The sequence below is a fragment of the Ceratotherium simum genome, chromosome 14 (assembly GCF_057802395.1).
Source record: "Ceratotherium simum simum isolate JZ-2026a chromosome 14, ASM5780239v1, whole genome shotgun sequence".
NCBI lineage: Eukaryota > Metazoa > Chordata > Mammalia > Perissodactyla > Rhinocerotidae > Ceratotherium > Ceratotherium simum.
The window spans coordinates 63,812,139-63,831,989 of NC_141913.1; the positions used below are offsets into that span (position 1 = coordinate 63,812,139).

Consider the following 19,851-nt stretch of genomic DNA (forward strand, 5'->3'; position numbering starts at 1 on the left):
GCACAGATGTTAGCTTAGGGCCAATGTTCTTCAAGCAAAAAGAGGGAGATTGCAACAGATGTTAGTTAGTTCCACTGTTCCTCCTCAGGGTGAAAAAAGTTAAAGGTAGAATTGGGAGGTAAAAGAATATCCCCAATTTCAGGCTTCTGGTATTTACAAATTATCATAAAAGAGTTGTGGCAAAACATCTTGTAACCAGCAATGTATGATTATTAGGTAAATATCTTTTAAAACATTTAAAATAAATATTGAATTTATCTCAGGTTGAGAGAGAAAATTTTAAACAGTTCATGGTTTTAATTTGTGCTTATTTGATTACTAATCTGGTTGAAATTTTTCACCACATGTTTATTAGAAATTTGTGTTTCTTATTCGGTTGTTTGCTCTTCTCCTATGCCTATTTTTGTATTGGTGTTTGCCAGTTAAATCCTCATGTGTATGTATAGTATCAAATCGATAAAAGCAGATATATGCTGGGCCGGCCCTGTGGCTTAGCGGTTAAGTGCGTGCTCTCTGATGCTGGCGGCCCGGGTTCAGATCCCGGGCGCACACCGACGCACCGCTTCTCCGGCCACGCTGAGGCCGCGTCCCACATATGGCAACTAGAAGGCTGTGCAACTATGACATACAACTATCTGCTGGGGCTTTGGGGAGAAAATAAATAAATAAATCTTTAAAAAAAAAAAAAAAAAAAAAAAGCAGATATATGCAAATGTGTATTCTATTTTTAATTTTCCCCTTCTTAGACACAGAAATATTTTTATATCTCCTGTCTTATCTCAGTAAATCTTATAGTCTCCGTAAGTCCCCAGGTCAGAAGTTGTTTTTGAAAATTGTCCAAACTACTGTTCTAGATCAGAGTTTCTCAGTCAAAGCCAGGTAGCGCACCAGTCAGATGATTTGTTTTCATGGGCTTTTAATTCTCAATGTTCTGTGATGGTTTATTTAAATTCTGTAGGATATTATGTGTAATTTATATGTTCTGGGTTAATACAACTTTTTTATTGGTGGTGGTGGTGGTGAGTGAGGAAAGGCAGAGTCTACGGAACCAACTGATGAAGGGAACAGAGAAGTTGAGGTTGGCATTGACCCTTTCCCACTGACCAGCTGACCTTTACCCCCTTCACAATGGGCGGGAACAAGTGGGCAGCTAGTCAGTCATTACGTCATAAGTCAGGGATGCAGCCCCTGCCCCCAGGGATGTGTAGGGAAGTGTGCATGCAGAAACTGCCCAACTGCTGCCAGACTGGCTGCACCTTTAGACATTCCCTCCAGCAGTGCGTGAGTGATGCCATTTCTCCACATCCTTGCCAGTATTTGGTGCTGTCATTATTTTTTATTTTAGTCATTTTGTGTGTGTGGTGGTATCTCATTTTAGTTTGCATTTCTAATGATGCTGAGCACTGTTTCACGTGCTTATTTGCCCTCTGTGTATTCTCCTTGGTGAAATGTCTGTTCACATCTTTTTGGTGGCTTTGTGTAATTCCTTAGATTGTCCCTGTGCAGGGAAGACAGTTTAGCTCTTTTATTCCAATCTGTATATGCAGCCTTCTTTTCTTTACTTGCAATATGACGCTGGCTGAGATCTCTAATCAGTGTTGAAGAGAAGTGCTGAAACCATTCGTCCTTGTCTTGTTTCCAATCTTGGGGAGCATTCAGCCTTTTAACTTTATGTGTCATGATAGCTGGAGGTTTTCATAGATTCCTCTTATCAGGTTGAGGAAATTCTTTCTTTTCCTGGTTTGCTGAGAGTTTTATCGTGAATGGGTGTTGGATTTTTCAGAGGCTTTTCTGTTTCTATTAAGATGATTGCATGGTTTTTCTCCATCATCTGTTAACGTCATGATTTACATGGACTGATTATATACCAACCTTATATTCCTGGGATAAATCAAACTGCATTTGGTCATGCTGAGTGTGCTTTTCATATATTGCAGTATTTGATTTGCTAATGTTTTGTGAAGGATTTTTTGTGCATGTGTTTCTGAGGAATATTGGTCTGTACTGCTTGTGTTGTAATGTCTTTGGTTTGATATCAAGGAGTATGCTGGCCTTATAAAATGAATTGGGAAGTCTTTTTGCCTCCTGTATTTTTTTTAAGTAGTTAGCGAAAGATTGGTTTTACTTCTTTTTTAAATACTGATCAAATTCACCCTTGAAACCATCTGGGCCAGGAGTTTACCTTGTGGGAAGGTATTTAATTATGAATTGAATTTCTGGAGTAGGTATAGAGTTAGTTGGATTTTCTGTTCATTGGAAGTTTGTATTTTTCAAAGAATTTATATAAGTTGCCAAATAAGATGGTATAAAGTTCATAATATTGCATTATTACTTTTTAGTGGTTATGGGATTGCTGCCCTCTTGCATTCTCAGTGTTGGTAATTTACATCTCTTTTTTTCTTGGTCAGTCTAGCCAGAGCTTCATTGATTTTAGTGATCATTTCAAAGAACTTGCTTTTGGTTTAATTGATTACCTTTATTATGTATTCATTTTCTGTTACTGATTGGGATTCTAATCTTTATTTCCTTCATTCTACTTAGTTTGTGTTTAATTTTCTTTTCTTTGTTGACTTTTTAAAGTGGAAGTTAGAGTCTTGATTTTATACCTTATTCTTTTCTGTTTTATAAATCTCCATGTAAGTATTACTTAGTTTATATCACACAAATTTTTATATACTGCATTTTCATTATCGTTTAGTTAAAAATGTTTTCTAATTCCTTTATGATTTCTTCTTTCACCCCTTGTTTACTTGGAAATATATTGTTTATTTACCAAATAGTTGGAGATTTTCCTGATATCTTGTAATTTATTTGTTATTTAACGCCATTATGTTTGCAGAACATATTCTGTTCTGTTTCAGTCCTTTTATATGTATGAGACTCATGATGTGGCCCAGCATATGGTCTCCCTGGGCCAGTGCTCCACGTGCTCTTAAGAGTGCATGTTCTGCCATTTTGTGGATATTCTATAAGTGTCCATTAGGTCAAGTTGATGGAAACTGGTGTTTAAATGTATATTTTTACTTGTTTTCTACCATTTGTTCTCTTAATTAAGGAGAGGAGTTTTAAGATATCATACTCTATTTATAGATTGGACTTTCTCCTTTCAGTTCTGTCAGTTGTTGTCTTATGTATATTGAAGCGCTGTTATTAGGTGCATACACATTCAGAATTCTAACATCTTGATATAGTGACCCTTTTTTCATGATTCTGGTAATATTCTTTGTTGTGACATCTGCTTTGTCTGATATTAATGTAGTAACTGCAGCTTTCTTTTGATTAGTGTTTGCATGGCATATCTATGTCCATCTTTCTATGTGTAATGTATCTGTTTCTTTATACATACGGTGGGTTTCTTGTTAACATATTACATGTAGATACTGCTTTTTTATTTAGTTTGACAATTGCTGCTTTCTTAATGCATACATTTACTGTAATTATGAATAATGGTTGAGTTAAAGGTAATCATCTTGCTGTTTATTTTCTGCTTATCCTATCTCTGTTCCTTTTTTCCATCTTTGGGTGTTATTTCAGATTTCTGTTTAATTACCATTACTGGCTTATTAGCTAAAATCATTAGTTCTATTTTGTAGTGGTTGTTCTGTGGTTTCCAATATGGGTTTCTAACTTATCATAATCTTTCTCCAAACGGTATTAAACCATCTCACCTACAATTTAAGAATCTCGCACAGTAGACTTCCACTTCTTCTTTCTCATCTTGTGTTATTGTGTTGTATCTTTTACTTTGACATGTTATAGACCACACAATCCATTACTATTTTTCCATTTAAAGTTGTTGAGTATATTAAGAAGATAGTAAAAAATGAAAACCATATTTCCACTCTCCCATACATTTACCAATTCCAGGGCCCCTCTTTCCTGTGTATGGTTCCAACTTGCTGTTTAGTGTCATTTTCCTTCAACTCAAGGAACTTCTTTCAACACAGCTTGTAGGAGAAATCTGCTAGATTAATTGTGACAGTTTTTGTTTGAAGAATGTCTTTATTTCACCTTCATTTTTGAAAGATGTTTTTCAAGTTTTAGTTTGACAGTTTTTGTCTATCCCCACCATTTCAAAGCTGTCATTGCTTTGTCTTATGGCTTATGTAGTTCTGAAATGTTCTCTATAGCCATTCCTGTCTGGTCTCCTCTTTATCTTCTAGGTCTTTTGCTTGGGGCGTTTTAAAGATTTGGGGGGATAACTCTTTTAGGAATGTGTGTGTGTTGTATCTTGATTTGTCTTGTTTATTTGTCTCGTCATGTAAAAAAATTTCAGCCTTTATTTTCCATGTCTTTCTGCCCAAACCTCTCTGTCTGGGACATGAAGGAAATGTGTGTTAGACCACTCAATATACCCACAGTCTTGAGGCTCTCCTGCTTTTCTCAGTCTTGTTTTCTTTCCATGACTCCATTTTGATAGTTTCTGTTGCTCTGTCTTTAAATTCACTAATTTTACCTTGTGCAGTATCTAGTCTTCTAAGAACACTCAGCAAATTTTTTATCCCAAATATTGTGTTTTTAATCCCTGGAGGTTCCATGTGGTTCTCTCATTTTTGTTATTGTTTAAATCCCTTTCTTTTCTCTCCTAATGGGTTCATAGTTTCATTTAAATCTTTCAGCAGTTTATAATACTTATTCTTCGTCAGTTGATTCCATTGTCTCTGTTGTTTCTGGGTATGTTTCCATTTTTTAATTTTTCTCCTTGATACAATTCACACTTTACTTCTTCTTTGCATGTCTGGTAATTTTTTATCAGATGCTGGATATTGTAAATGTTATATATTTTTTCTTCCTTCAAAACCTATTTATCTTTATTTTCTTGGTTCAGCAACTTGTAGATCAACTTGATCTTTTCAAGGCTTGTTCTTAAACTTTGTTGGGATGAGCCTGGAGTCCCCATATTGTAATGCTAGTTTAGTCCTACTACTAGGGCCTGATCCTCTGGGATATTTATGGGAATTCTTGGTCATTCGAAGATGCATTTAACTCTGGCTGGTCAGACTTGATTTCTCCCCCACTCTGCGTCATCTCTGGGCTGGTTCAGGTTAGAGCTCTCGGGTTGGACTCTGCCTGGCCAGACATCACTTTGCCCTCTCCAGGTGTGTGTTGGCAGTCAGGAACAGACTCGGGGAGCACTGTGCAGGTCCCAGCCAACCCAGGTGCGGGTTGGCGGTCAGTAACAGACTCGGGAGCACTGTGCAGGTCCCAGCCAATCCAGGTGCGTGTTGGCGGTTAGGAACAGACTCGGGAGCACTGTGCAGGTCCCTGCCACTCCTTCTTCCCGTTGTTCCCTCCCAGCCTTCCACATATATTAGCTGTCACGCTTCCCTGATGCTGATATCTGGCCCTAGATTCAGAAAGACTGCCTTCTGGTGCTTGGCATCCCCTCTTGCCCTGTGGTATGGAAACCCCTTTATGCATGACACTGGCCTCACAGAGGGCTCACATCTGTGTTCTCCTCTTCCAGGGGTCACTGTCCTGTGATTCTCCCAGAAACACTGTGTCCAGTGTCTGAAAACAGCTGTTTCATCTATTTTGTCCATTTTCCAGTGTTTTTAGTTGGGGAGCAAGTCTCATACCAGCTACAACATAGCTTATAAAAGTCCTTGATTGATTTCTGATGAGAAATATAAGTGCCTTGTGGACTAACCAAGCTACATGACATTGCAAATCATAATTAAAAGCATAAAATTTTTGAAAAACCAAACTAATGGGTCTTTGTTATTGGAGGATGTGCTTGTTGTAGGGATGTACCTGCCAGGAGTACGAGACATTGCTCGGGCTGTGTTGCCTCTGCCCTGGAGAGTGCCTGCACGCCAACTGTCCCCTCACCTCGGCTTCCATTTGTGTTTCAGGCTAACCAGCCCTCTCTCTCAGGACTCATGCTTTCATGAAAGAGATGGAGACTTAATTTTGTTTTCCTGATTCTAGTAGTAATATGTGCATTGAAAATAATATATAATCATAAAAAAGATGAAAAACGCTCATAATTTTACCACTTAGCATTGGCTGCCATTCACACTTGGTATAAACTCTTCCTGACAGTACGCTTCTCCAGCCTCCCCCTCGCCACACACTTGCCTGGTTGGGTAATGCTATATATACTGTTTTTTTCTGTTAGGCTATTTATTCAATAATATGTTTTGGGTCATATTTTTTATGTTAGAAAATGTGTATCTCTGCAAGTGTTTTATTAGCTGCATGATATTTGACTAATTATAACTTCTGTGATCAGCCTGATAGTGGGGAATATGAAAGTTAACACTTTTGATGTTTTGTAAATAGTGGTAGAGATCAAAAGAGGCATTTTTAAGGATTTTGATTCTTTTGCCAAAATGCTTTCCAGAAGACTACAGCAACTTAACATTTCCTCTGTATTAGTCAATTGACCTGTCAGTCTTCTCCAATCTGATAACTGTGAAAATGGCATCCTGTTTAAATTTCTATTTAATTTTTTTGGGAAGTTGAAGATATTTCTTACCTAAGAAAGTATATTTCTTGTATTTTTATAAGTTTCTGTTCATGTTGTCAGCCCATTTTTCTATTGTTTGTTTTTAAAGAGGTCTTTATACAGGCATGCATCACTTAATGACAGAAAGACATTCTGAGAAATGCATCGTGAGGTGATTTTTGTCGTTTTGTGAACATTACAGAATGTACTTACTACTACACACCTAGGCAATATGGTACTTACCTTATGGGACCACCATTGTATATGCAGTCTGTCGTGACTGAAATGTCATTTTTCATTTTCCAGTTTGTTTCAGTCTTTTCTAAATATTTTTGTTTATAATTTCTTTTGTCTGTATAAAAGTTGAGCATGTTTATATAACGTGACCTACCAGTAATTTTAAAATGGTTACTTATGTAATATGATAGAGGTGCTAATTATTGCTACAATGGCAATCCTGTTACAATATATAGATGTATCAAATTAACATGTTGTACACCTTTAATTTGTACATGTTATATGTCAAATATATTTTAATAAAATAAAATGGCTACCGCCTTTGGTTTTATGCTTAGACTATTTCCGCTCTATGCTTATATTTTAAATAATTACTTTTTAAATAATTCCTGCCTTATGCATAAAATGTATCCATCTAACATTTATTTTGAGTCAAGTTGTGAGTGGGAAATCAAACTTGAAAAGAAACCTGTTAGCCGATTGCAACAGTACCATTTACTGAATAATGCACTGTTTGCACACATTCAGGGTCGCCCTCAAATGGCTACACAGTTTTCAACTCTCAGCATCAGTGTATGAATGGACCTGTTTCTCTGTACTTTTGCCAAGTGTGTGGTACAAGTCCAGTCTCCCAATCTGTTTCTTAACTTCTTGCTGTATAACATCTTTTGCCATAGAAATGTTTTAAATTTTATTTAGGTAAGTGTTTATATGTTTTCCTGTATGCTTATGGATTTTGTGTTGTGCCCAGAAGGCTGTTCTCCAACCAATATTCATTTATCATTTTAACCACTTTCAGTTTGTCAGTAGGTAGTCTAAAAGTGAGAGTCTGGTAATTAGCATTTATAGTCTTATGATTATTAACATATTACTCCTCTCACACAGACCCATAGAGGAGGAGGTTTAATTATGTCACTAAATCTGTGTGGCTAAAAGATTGTTGTAAGAATGCAGGTCAAGTAGGTTGTTTTTTATTACATGCTGTTTTGTGGGCCAAATCATGCCTCCCTCCAGCCTGAGCATTCTCTGCTCCGTCTCCTTCCTCCTTTCTCAGCTCTTTCCCATCCTCACGCAGACTCGGTGCTTTCTATTTGCTTTGCTTTTTCTTTTTCATGTAGCAAAATACAGCTGTGCCGTCACCTTATGACTTAAACCATCTAGCTTACAATTCTCATTCTATTGGTTAAAATGAGTTAGGTTTTTTATCATGAGCACTCAGGCAGCCTGTTGACTTTCTCATGGGATTTGCGCCGGTTGCTGGGTTAATGCTGCTGTGTCTCCGTTCCTCCTTTGTGTCCTTTTTTTCTTTTTCTAGCGTTCCTCCTCATGTAGTCTCTCCAGGATTAAAAGTGGAGGTAAAGATCATGAATCCTAAATAAGTGGAAGGATTTCTGTCTGCTGTCATGCTTAGACGGTGACCCCGTCCTCCAAGTCTTTCCCTCGGAGCCTCACTTCCAGGAATTCTGGAGTCACTGGGGTGGACACTTGGAAACAGTTGCACTAAATAATCATTTGTAGTAGATTTAATTTACTAAGAGTGGTAGAAAAGAAAGTGCAGAGTTAAAATACTATATTAGAAAGAATTTGTCTGAAAGAAAAGCCAAACAAACGAGTATGTGGTGTATGGTTATGTTAATATAGAATTCTAGGAATTGAATTGCTCAGCGGTGACAGGCTGAGAGCGGGGTACGGAGGCCTGCAGAGGGGTACAAAGACACTTTTGGGAGTGATAGAAATGTCCAGTGTCTTGATTGTGGTGATGGTCATAGGCGTATACATGTATTAAAATGCATAAAATCATACTTTCTACACGTGGGTCATTTATTGCATGTAAATTCTATCATAAGAAACTAGTTAAAATTCCACTGTTATTATCTATGTCTTTGAGTTTTCTCTTTGCCATGATCACAGGAAGTGACATTTTATTATATTCAATATTATAAGAATGTTATAGGGGTCGGCCCGGTGGCACAAGCGGTTGGGTGGGTGCGCTCCGCTTTGGCGGCCCGGGGTTCGCTGGTTCGGATCCCTGGCGTGCACCAGCGCACTGCTTGGCAGGCCATGCTGTGGCGGCGTCCCATATAGACTGGAGGAAGATGGGCGTGGATGTTGGCCTAGGACCAGTCTTCCTTAGCAAAAAAAAGAGGAGGATTGACAGATGTTAGCACAAGGCTGATCTCTTCCCAAAAAAAAAAAAAAAAGAATGTTATAAATTTCAAAATATTTCAAAATATACATTTTGTATATACACTTTGTATATTTCAAAATATACAGAGTTACAGCATACAATTCATATAATGGTAATTTAAAAATGCTGTCATTGGTACACTTTGATAGAGAAGGTGATTAAGCATGTAGGTGAAGTAACTGTATGGTAAATGAAAACATTTTAAGTTTTGAAATGACTGTAAAACCAAAAAGCAGTATATCCTAGAAAAGAGGATGTTTAACTGAATTTCTGATTCATCAATCAGTTTAAATTTGTAGCTTCATATAATTTGGTGTATATGTATAGTTTTTTTTTTTTTTTTCAATAGAAAAGGAAGCTCTAATTTCATTATGAGTACAGGCGAGGCAATCTGGTTTTTCATTTAATAGCTTACACTGCCCATGACTGTGGCTCATTTTGACTTCTCTGTCTCCCTCATGTAATGGATTTGGGGAGTATTTGGTGTCATTCGCTATTTCTCGCGTCATCAGTTGAGCGTTGTGTCCATCGTGACACCAAGAATAAACCTGCAAACCTTGGAGCTTTTCATAAAGAACCAAGGACACCACCAAGAATACCATCTCCAATTTTGGTGTATTCCTTAATGTGATCAGACAGTTAAAATTTCAACAAGGCGTTTAATAATAGCTGTGCTGCAGATCCTGCAACAGCAGGTTGGGTTTCTTGTTGCTGCACGGTCCTGTAGAAGGCACGCTTTTCAGGCACCATAGACGTTCGGGAATACATTTCTGGCTTTTGTGATCAGGCAAATTTATTAGCAGCAATGAAGTCACAGTAATTTTCAATAAATCATGACTTGCTGATTTATTTCAAAAGATCCATATAGCAGTAAACAATGCCATTTACATTTAATTAGTTTTATTGAACGAAAGGCAATTTTATTTGTAATGAACCACATGTTATGATTAAGGATGTATTTTAATGACCTTTAAGTAATGCAAACAAATGTTGCCCTTGACCTAATAGCAGAGGTTTTCCTACATTATTGAAAACTTCAGAATGATTTTTAAATTATCACGAAAAGCTTCGAATGACATTCTCATTATTGTGCCGTTATTCAGTCATTTCGTGTCTAATCCACTAGATGAAATGCATTCCTCTAAATGTTCATGTGCATGTAGAAATGAGAATTGTTGCTAGCTTGTTCTTTATTTCCATGTATCAAACGGTAGTCTGTTATATGAGAGTTTCATTTTTTGAAAATTACTATGACAGTGTGATACTTAAATGATGAGTGATTCTTGAACTTGCCTTATCCCAGAAGTCCTTTGGCTGCTCATTAAACTTTCTAGTCATATTTTTATAAGTCTACAATTATTGTACATGTATTTCTTTTTGTGTAAACTAGCTTGACCTAATTAACTTGAAAATAAATTTTAATTAGTTAACATATAGTCTGAGTTATAATAGTTGACCTACTGTGGTGAGCTCTTGTGCTAACCCTTCATTCAGTGTAGTGTCTCTATTCTCTAGAAACCTGAAAATTCATCTATATGTTTTCCGGGCCTCCTTGAAGGTATGCGAATGAGCTTTCCCAAGTTAAGTGAATTCTCAAAGAATTGTAAGCCAGGAATGAGGATGAGTTACCTTTCTGACTTGTTGGCAGTTCTCTGCTGGCAGGGGCCATCCTCAGCTTCAGGGACTTGAGTGGCAGTTGCTGTGTAGGCAGTGACCTCTGCATCCTGGAGTCACAGCTCCATTGATGTGTCTTGAACTCATCAGTAGTTGCAACAGTATTTTCCATGGAGGATCATTTTGGTAACATTCTAGGAGTAATTTTCGGGGGTTCAGTCCTGAGCCTCATCCCTTCCTATGATTTTGGAAGTATCTCATTCCATATATTAAATTCCTTTCTGCTCTAAAATCTGGAATGGTTCCTATACTGATATCCCTCATATCAAGAGAGAAGTTTTTTTCTGCCTCAGCACCCAGAGGTGGGTGGTCCAAGCCTGAGAGGGCAGCTCCATCATCCTTGATCTGTGACTACCAGCTGTGCCCCCAATGTCTGGTCCCCTTCAGGCCAGCCAGCAGGAGGGGAAGGGCACGCAGAGTGCTTGCAGGCCAGACATGGCACACGTCACTTCTCATTGTGCTCTATTGCCAAAGTGAGCCACATAGTGAGAGCCAGCTGTAAAGAATGCTGAGAGGGTATTCTTGAGGGGGAGTCATATACCCATCTAGAGCTTGGAAGTTTTGTCTTTAAAAGGAGATGGGAAGAATGGTGAAAAATAGTCTCTGTCACACCATGTCCCCCCTTTGTTTTTTGTTGAATTTCTTTGATTTCCCCTTCTTTTTTTTTTTTTTTAATAATTTTATTTATTTATTTGTTCCCCCAAAGCCCAAGTAGATAGTTGTGTGTCATAGTTGCACATCCTTCTAGTTGCTGTATGTGGGACGCGGCCTCAGCATGGCCGGAGAAGCAGTACGTAGGTGCGCGCCCGGGATCCGAACCCTGGCCGCCAGCAGCGGAGCGCACGCACTTAACCACTAAGCCACGGGGCCGGCCCTCCTCTTACACTTCTTACTGGACGGTGTGCTCTAAGACTTTTCAGTCAGTTCTCTTGGAGGATTTTGCGCCCTCAGAACGGGATGCTCCCTTTAGAATTGTTGTTACGATGACCATTTTTATGAGAATCAGTTATTTCATACTTGTTCTTCAAGGAACTCTAAGCAACTTGAAAATTTGTATTTTCCTCACTCACCTAGATGAAAGTCAGAAATAAATGAAATGTAAACAGCAAAATAATAAATGTCTTTTTTTTTTTTTTCCTGTGAGGAAGATCAGCCCTGAGCTAACATCCATGCCAATCCTCCTCTTTTTGCTGAGGAAGACCGGCTCCTAGCTAACATCTATTGCCAATCCTCCTCCTTTTTTTCCCCAGAGCCCCAGTAGATAGTTGTATGTCATAGTTGCACATCCTTCTAGTTGCTGTATGTGGGACTCGGCCTCAGCATGGCCAGAGAAGCGGTGCGTCGGTGCGCGCCTGGGATCCGAACCCGGGCAGCCAGTAGCGGAGCGTGCACACTTAACCGCTAAGCCACGGGGCCGGCCCTAAATATGTCTTTTAGAAATGAAAGAAGCCATATCATTTTTAGAGTGTTGCCTGTTTTCTGTTGAAGAACATTTTCTTTAAGTGACAGAGCATGACCTGCCCCAGTCGGGGCTACCACTGACAGAGGAGATCTGATGACATACACAGCTCTGGAAGCCCACAGCTGTCTGGCTGCCCTTTTCTGAAAGGATCATTGGAATGCGCACGTAGAAGCAACAGGAAAGGGAAAGACCAATATAAATTGAAAAACAGCCTAGATAAGTTAGGTGTTCCAGGAACAGAAGAAAATAAATACAAATCTCCAATATAGTCTAAGAAATCTGAGAGGATATTACAGTCCAAACAGGAGCTGTGAAAAAGATGTGGAAAGACACATGTTTGCTGAAATAAACACGAGGAAATAGGACTGGAAGATGAATTGTTCCACTTCTCAGAACATAGTAATGATGGTCACCATTTCTAGCTGGGTCCTCAATACTACCTGTAATCATCTTGTGTGTGTTTTTTAATTGTATTGAGGTAAAATTGGCATACAGTAAATTTCACGTAATTAAACTGTACACTTCAATACATCTGTGAAACCATCACCACAGACAAGAGAGGGAGTACCTGTCACTGCCACCCTGCAGTGTGTCTGTAGTTCACTGTCGTGCCTTGTGTCAGTGGTGTGATGTCAGACTTCTCTACTCGCCTTTAATTCTGATCCACCTGCCCTTCTCTCATCAAATGATCTTGCCTTACAGAGAAAAAAGGTTGTATCAGATGGAAATTCCTTCAATTTCCCACCAATAAATGAACAGTATTATCCCTATTGGTACCTACCCCACCACCACCACCTTTGCCTATTATTACAGTGAAGAATTGTTCCTTCTATCTAAGGATATTTCTTCTGTAGCTTTTGCCTAACTCTGCATTTCACAGACCTCCATTGGTCAGTGATTTCCTGCCCTCTCTTTTCCTAATCTTTCCCTCTCTGCTAGCTCTCTTCTCTTAGCTCTTAGGCCTTGTCTGCTCTAGTGTCTCAAATCTTCCTTCAGTTTCTTCCTTAATTTTAGGTTAATTGAATATATTTAGAATTCTATTTTTATATCTAGCTATACCTTTTTGCATTTTTTTTAGTAGTTGCTAGAGATTGCAATATGCATTTATCTAAAAGCGTAACTGTGAAAAGTTAAAACTGTATCACTTCACATAAAAGGTAAGAACTTTGTCGTTGGATAGATCCATTTACCTCACCTGTCCTTTATGCTACAAGTGTATTGTGCATTTTTTGTATGCGTTTATTTTTATGTGCACTTATATACATTTTGTCTACATATATTATAAACTGTTCCAGTGTTTTATGTGTACTTTAAAGAAATTAAGTGAAAAAACAGGATTTTTGTTTTTCTTTTGATATTACCATTTTTGTTCCTCACGATTCCTTCCTAAAGATCTGAGTTTCTACTAGATATCATTTCCTTTCAGCCTAAAGAACTTCTGTTAGCATTTCCTGTAGTATGTGTCTGCTAGTAGTGAATTCTCATTTTCATTTGTCTGAAAATATCTTTATTTTACCTGTTTTGGTGAAGGATATTTTGCTGAATATTGAATCCTGGGTTGACATGTTTTTTCCCCGGTGTGCTTTAAATACTTTGTCCCACCGTGTTCTCCTTCCGTTATTTGTACTGAGGGACCAGTGTTATTTGATAGTTGTTCCTTGAATGTGTCATTTTTCTCTAGGTATTTTCGAGATTTTTCTTCATCTTTGGTTTTTTAGCAATATGACTGAAATTTTTAAATTTTATTTATCTGTCTAGGGATTTTCCGGGCTTCCTGAATCTGTAGATTTGTGGCTGTCAACATATTTGGTATATTTTTAGTCATTATTTCTTCGAGTAGTTTTTCTTCCCCATTCTGTCTCTCTGCTCCTTCTGGGAGCTCAATGACAGGCATGTTAGACGTGTTGATATTCTCTCGGTGGCACTGCAACCATATTCATTTTCAAAATCTTTTTTCTCTGCGTTCTTCAGATTCATTATCTCTTGACGTGTCTTCAAGTTCACTCACTCTATTCTGTCATCTCCAATCTACTGTTGAGCCCATCTAATGAATTTATTTCAGATATTATATTTTTTCAATTCTAGAATTTCCATTTGATTTTTTTTCTTAAATATATTTTCTTTTTCTTTGCTGTGGTTTCATCTTTGTTTATTCTTTAGGGAAATATTTTCCTTTAGTCTTTGGGATGTTATAATAACTGCTTTGAAATTCTCATCTCTTAATTCTGATGTCTGGTCATCTCAAAATTAGTCTTCATTGATTGAATTCTTTCTTGAATATGAATCTTGTGTGTTTTTGTTTCTTCATATGTGTAGAAATTTATATTATATCTTCAACATTATTGATGATACATTCATTGTAGAGACTGGATTCTGTTATGTTCTTCTGAAGAGTATTGGTTTTTTTGTTTGGTTTTGTTTTAACTCCTAGCTCTCTCTTTCCTGCAGTGGGGAGCTGCTAAGGTCTTTATTCAGTTCTTTTAGCTGAGCTGGACTTCTTGAAATCTGCCCTATGCACAAGTAGTTTAGGAGTCAGAATGCGAGCATACATAGAATTTAGGGCCCCCTTCTGAGGCTCTCTCCTTTCTGATGTCTCCGTCTCCTCTCACTCTTCCACTGCCGTAGTTGCCTCAGTGTCTGACCTCTGGTTCTTCATGTCTGGAAGTCTGTGATTTTCTGTCTAAGTTTTAGCAGCCACGCTAAAACTTTTTTGCTCTGAGGCAAAAACAAAACAGAAAACAAAAACCAAAACTATAAAAATGTCAGATTCTGTGTTAGGGGGCCCTCAAGACTACCCTCAGTTTTGATGATTCCTTAGGAAGACTCCCAGGCCTCAGCATATAGTCCTCCTCCTGGCTGTGATTGATTACAGTGAAAGGACAGAGCACACAGTCAGCAGTGGGAAAAGGCAGCTGGTGTGAAGTCTGGAGGGAACCAGGCACAGCTTCCAGGGTCTCCTCCTGGTGACTGACACGGGACGCACTGAGTTCCCCTAGCAACAAGTTGTAAGTGAAATGGTGGCTACCAGGGAAGCTCATCAGAGACTCATGGGGGCTTCTACTGGGGACTGGCCCCATAGGCACCCTCTGCCAGGCACACAGCAAAATGCCAGAGTCCCAGAAGGAAAGCAGGTGATCAGCATAAGCCATATTGCTTGCATACAGAGTTAAGGCACAGTGAGCCTTTCTTATCTAGGAATGGTGGGAACCCTCCTGAAACCCACACTCCCAGACCCAAGCCACAGGCCAACCTTGCTTGGAAGCAGGCCTTTCTGAGGCCTGCTGTGTTTAACTTTTCTACACAGCCCACATTCTTGGCCACGAAGTCTTTACGGCAAAAATATTACCAGTGCTATTCTTCTTGGCCCTCACTGGGCTGGGTGGGACCAGGGTGCACTCCTGGTATCAGGTATGCCCTTTATGAGAGTAGAAACAGCGCCCCTTCACCAGAAAGGCCTGAGAAAACCTGAGCTGTCAGGGGGGCTCCAGGCTTAGCAGCCCTTTTGAATTTCAAATGCTGGTAGAAGCTGAAAAAGGCAGCAGAGGAGTTTTCCTGAGCAGGAGGGGAGAGCGTGCAAACAGTTCTGAGAAGCAGAGATGAGCTTGCCCTCTGCCTTCTGCTCCTCCCCCGTCTCGGGGCTTGTTTCTTCTCTGCTGTTACAGTCACTGTGGGCCACGTAGCAGTCCTAACTCTGTGTTTTTAGTTCATCGTGTGCCATGCAGCAGTCTTAACTCTGTCTTTTTAGTCATCCCCTCCTCTTCCCCAGACCTTTCACCTGGAAGCGTTTTCTGCAAGAAGCATAAAGCTTTTTTATTTTTTTGGTGAGGAAGATGAGCCCTGAGCTAACATCTGTTGCCAATCGTCCTCTTTTTGCTGAGGAAGACTGGCCTTGGGCTAACATCCAAGCCCATCTTTCTCTGCTTTATATGTGGGACGCCACCACAGCGTGGCTTGACAAGTGGCGCGTAGATCTGCGCCCGGGATCTGAACCTGTGAACCCTGGGCCGCCAAAGCGGAGTGCTCAAACTTAACCACTATGCCACCAGGCCGGCCCCGCATAAAGCAGTTTTTACAGGAAAATATTTTTAAACAGCTTAACCAGGAAGAGGCATCATGTTTAGGAATTAGTCAAGAGGGAATCTGAATCTTCAAACCTTTTCAAAATGGCTTTACATAATCCGCCACCCCTTTTGTCCTGAGAATTTATCTTGGGTGTGGCCCAGAACAGATCATTCTCTTTCTGGGACAGCAGCACTTAGCAATCAAAAGCCTTGCTAAGGTGTACACAAGGGAGGAAGGTGAGAGAAGTGGGGTCAGGCTCGTGGTCTACTGTTGCAAACTACAGCTAATCTGGAAAGCCAGCTACAAGTTAACAGCAGTGAGATAGCCTCGAGACAGACGGTGCAGTGAAGGGGCCACCGTCCTTGTGATTGGCCTCCGTCCCCACTTGCAGCTTTGGGCAGGGGTCACAGGTTGGGGCTGATAGCAACTCGATTTCAGATGGCCCATCAGAGCATAAACCCTTGATCGCAGGCAGCTCAGGGGACCAGACAGCCCAGCCAGCGTCCAGGATGTTTTCATGGTTTACATCACTCCGAGGGGTCTGAATTCTGCGCCGCTCCCAGGTCCGAGATGTGTCCATGAGCTTGTTCCAGTGCTCAGCTTGGCACTGCTTGTGCCGCTGTCAAAACAGCCCTGGCAGTGTCGGGTCCAGCTTAGAGTTGGGCACGCATTGGGATCTGTGAGTCCAGGGTTCCAAATGATGAGACTTCCGGGCTGTGCCATGAGAGCTCTGCCTCAGACGTGGCATCAGCTCCAAGGAGAGTTTGAGAGCAGAGTCTGGACGGAGCACACATCATCTGTGTGGAAGGACATTGGGAGTGTTGAGAGGTTGGCAGCTGGTCTCATGACAGATCGGGAAGCTCACCATGTTCAGAAGCCGAGAGACTGCGATCTGCTGAACTGATCTGTCATCCAAGCAGCTTTTACCTTGCCATGCAATGCGCTTGAGTCTGACTTGTCCTCTTTTTTGAGTGGTTATTGTTTTCTCTTTTCATTAATTTTGTTTTTAGTCACTAGATTGTTGTATCAAACCAGTATTCACATTATAGAATTTCCCTTAAATTTAGAAGTTTCTTTTTGTTTTTTTTTTTTTTTTTTTTTTTTTAAAGATTTTATTTATTCATTTTTTCCCCCCAAAGCCCCAGTAGATAGTTGTATGTCATAGGTTCACATCCTTCTAGTTGCTGTACATGGGACTCGGTCTCGGGTTGGACGGAGAAGTGGTGCCTTGGGGCGTGCCCGGGATCCGAACCCGGGCCGCCAGCATCAGAGCGCACACACTTAACCGCTAAGCCACGGAGCCGGCCCTAGAAGTTTCTTTTTGACTCTCCAATTGAGCATTTTCCAGTTATGTTCAGGTCTGTGTGACCCCTGTTGTTAACTCTTATGGTGCTATGAAATGGAAAAGGAATTCCAGTCTTCCTTCAGAGGATGACAGAGAAACTAGAAATAGAAGCCATATGAAGGCAAGGATGCTCACTGTTTCCGAGCAACAGCACCGAAAAGGAGCATCGAGACAAACGTAGGCCACAGTTCTTTCATTCTTCGTTTATTTGGACTGATGTCATGATTATCTCGTTGAAATTTCAGACCTGTAATAAAGACAGGTTTTTTAAACTTCTGTATTGTTTTTATTAGTCTGCTTTCTAATAGCCAATTAAATTTTTTAAACAACTGAAATATTAAGAATTAGAATACTTTTAAAACTTTACCCTAAAAAGCTCAAGTATAAGTAATTTCTATTTGTGGATGTACTATACTCAATATTATTTGGGTCCACATGAATCAATTTGAAAAATACACTAGCATATTTGGGTTATAACGACCCTAATTGGTCACTTTACATCCACATTATCATTGGCATACCCACTGTATGAATTCAGGTATGCTTCATACCTCTGTGCTTTGGAGTTTTGTCTTATAACGTCAAGTATAAGCTGGTCATTTTAGTGAGTGTGAGATTACCACACAGAAGATTGGCAGAGTCACTCTTTCCTGACTGTCTGAAGGATAGCCCAGTCAAAATCCCACGTGGGATGTGGTTTTGTCCAAGTCCAAACAGACAAGGAGCCTTTCAGTGTTGTGAATTCTTTGTGAGCTCTTGGTAAAAATAATCATGCATCATTAAAAAATTAAAATTTATTATAAATATATTTTTCACTTAATGTAACTTCTGTGATATTAATAAAATTATATAGAGTTTTGAAAACTAAACTTTCTGGCCTAGCAAACATACTTTTATAATTATCTTAAAATAAGGTGCTTAAGATCTCATCTCTGGAGACTTGAAACTTTTACATGTTGCCAATAAATGGAGTAACCCAAAGCATATGTTTTTTCTGCTTCAAAACTAATTCTGTGAAAGTAGCTATGATGTGCAGATAGTCAAAGCCTTCCCATACTATTTTGTAAATACAGGTCATGGGGATATGGTTCAGGCACAGGGGAGAAATGCATTGTCTTCATGGCTTTAAGGAAGGTGATCATTAGTTTATAGTGAATGCAGTAGCTGCTAGAACAAAAACACATGTAAACAGATCTAGGAATTTACTAAATTGTTTTATAGAACTTATGTGAAATTGTGGTGATTACTTAAATCCCTCTGAATACTTTGATACCCATATAACTTCTAAATACTGACACACAGCCTCCACCTTTAAAATTGGAGTCGTGGGGCAGCCCCAGGTGATCTGTCTTTTATAAGCTTCTTCCCAGTACTATTGACGTGTACCTGTCATCAGGCAGCAGTCTGTTGGAATCAAGAGAAATTGCCACACCTCTGTCGAGCTTAAAAATTGTCTCTTAGTTATCCTCCATTCTAATTCATTACAGAATATAAGAAAATCAACCATCACTTTTTGTAAATAATATATGAAAAATATTAATTGGTAATTGAAAATTTTTCAGGTAATTCTGTTTAATTATAATGTAATTAATCCAGATATTCTGTATTCCAGGACCTTTTTTCTATCAATGCTTATGTTTATGCTCAGAAGCCACAGTTGGATATTCATAGTTTTGAAGGCACATTTACCAGGGTAAGTTTAAATGTTTCGTTAAAATAAATACAAATTTATTCATTGTGTATGTAAGTTAAAAATAGCAAACCTTTATTTTGAAAGAGTAATTAAATAAAGAATAAATGCAAACAAAGTTTTGAGTTAAATAGGGAAAACCTAGAGAGTGTTTCAAGTTCTTAAATTTTCCTACATCAAATATCTCTGGGATACGTTTAGTACAGTTGTTCTGATTTTCAGCATATTTACTCTTGATAAGACCCTTCTTCCTTAAAATATTATGAGCCAGTACAATGAAGCAATTTAGTTGTTTCAGTTTTGACTTTGGATAATAGTTAAAATGCTATGATATCCACATCATTTCTTGACTTTTCTTAAGTGGTTGGATGGCTGTACATGAATACATATGTATGTTTCATTCTACTTTCTTTTCATTATTATGGTGACTTGGTATAGCTTGAAGTCCCCTCTTCCCCCAACTATTTAAAAAGATTTGGAGGACTCAGCTTTTGATTTTAACACCTTATACTGATATTATAAATGGTTTATAATACTTAAGAGATTTTAATATATGACTATAGTTTATTCTTAATTGCTGCAATTGTTTTTTAAAGATTTCTGTTGGTGTAGTCAGCTTTGCTTCGCTCTTGGTCACACACAAGGATTGGCAAACAATTTGAGAAAGCATTTACTAAGGGTATATTGTGTGCCAGACAATGTGAAAAGTATGAGAATACAAAAATGAGGATGCCTGTGGAGG

The 19,851-nt window shown here is 39.0% G+C and overlaps 1 protein-coding gene across 11 annotated transcripts in view; it reads left to right on the forward strand.

Annotated features, from left to right (window-relative positions):
* The window catches only part of ATP9B (ATPase phospholipid transporting 9B), a 280,439-nt gene that overhangs the window by 102,723 nt on the left and 157,865 nt on the right, over nucleotides 1-19,851 (forward strand). For all 11 annotated transcript variants that reach the window (XR_015554337.1, XR_015554338.1, XM_087439362.1 and 8 more), the window contains one exon: nucleotides 19,032-19,112. Coding sequence is in view for 9 of the 11 variants with exons in the window: in XM_087439362.1 (XP_087295488.1) it covers nucleotides 19,032-19,112 (81 nt within the window). In the remaining 2 variants the exon portion in view is untranslated. The remainder of the gene's footprint in view (nucleotides 1-19,031; nucleotides 19,113-19,851) is intronic.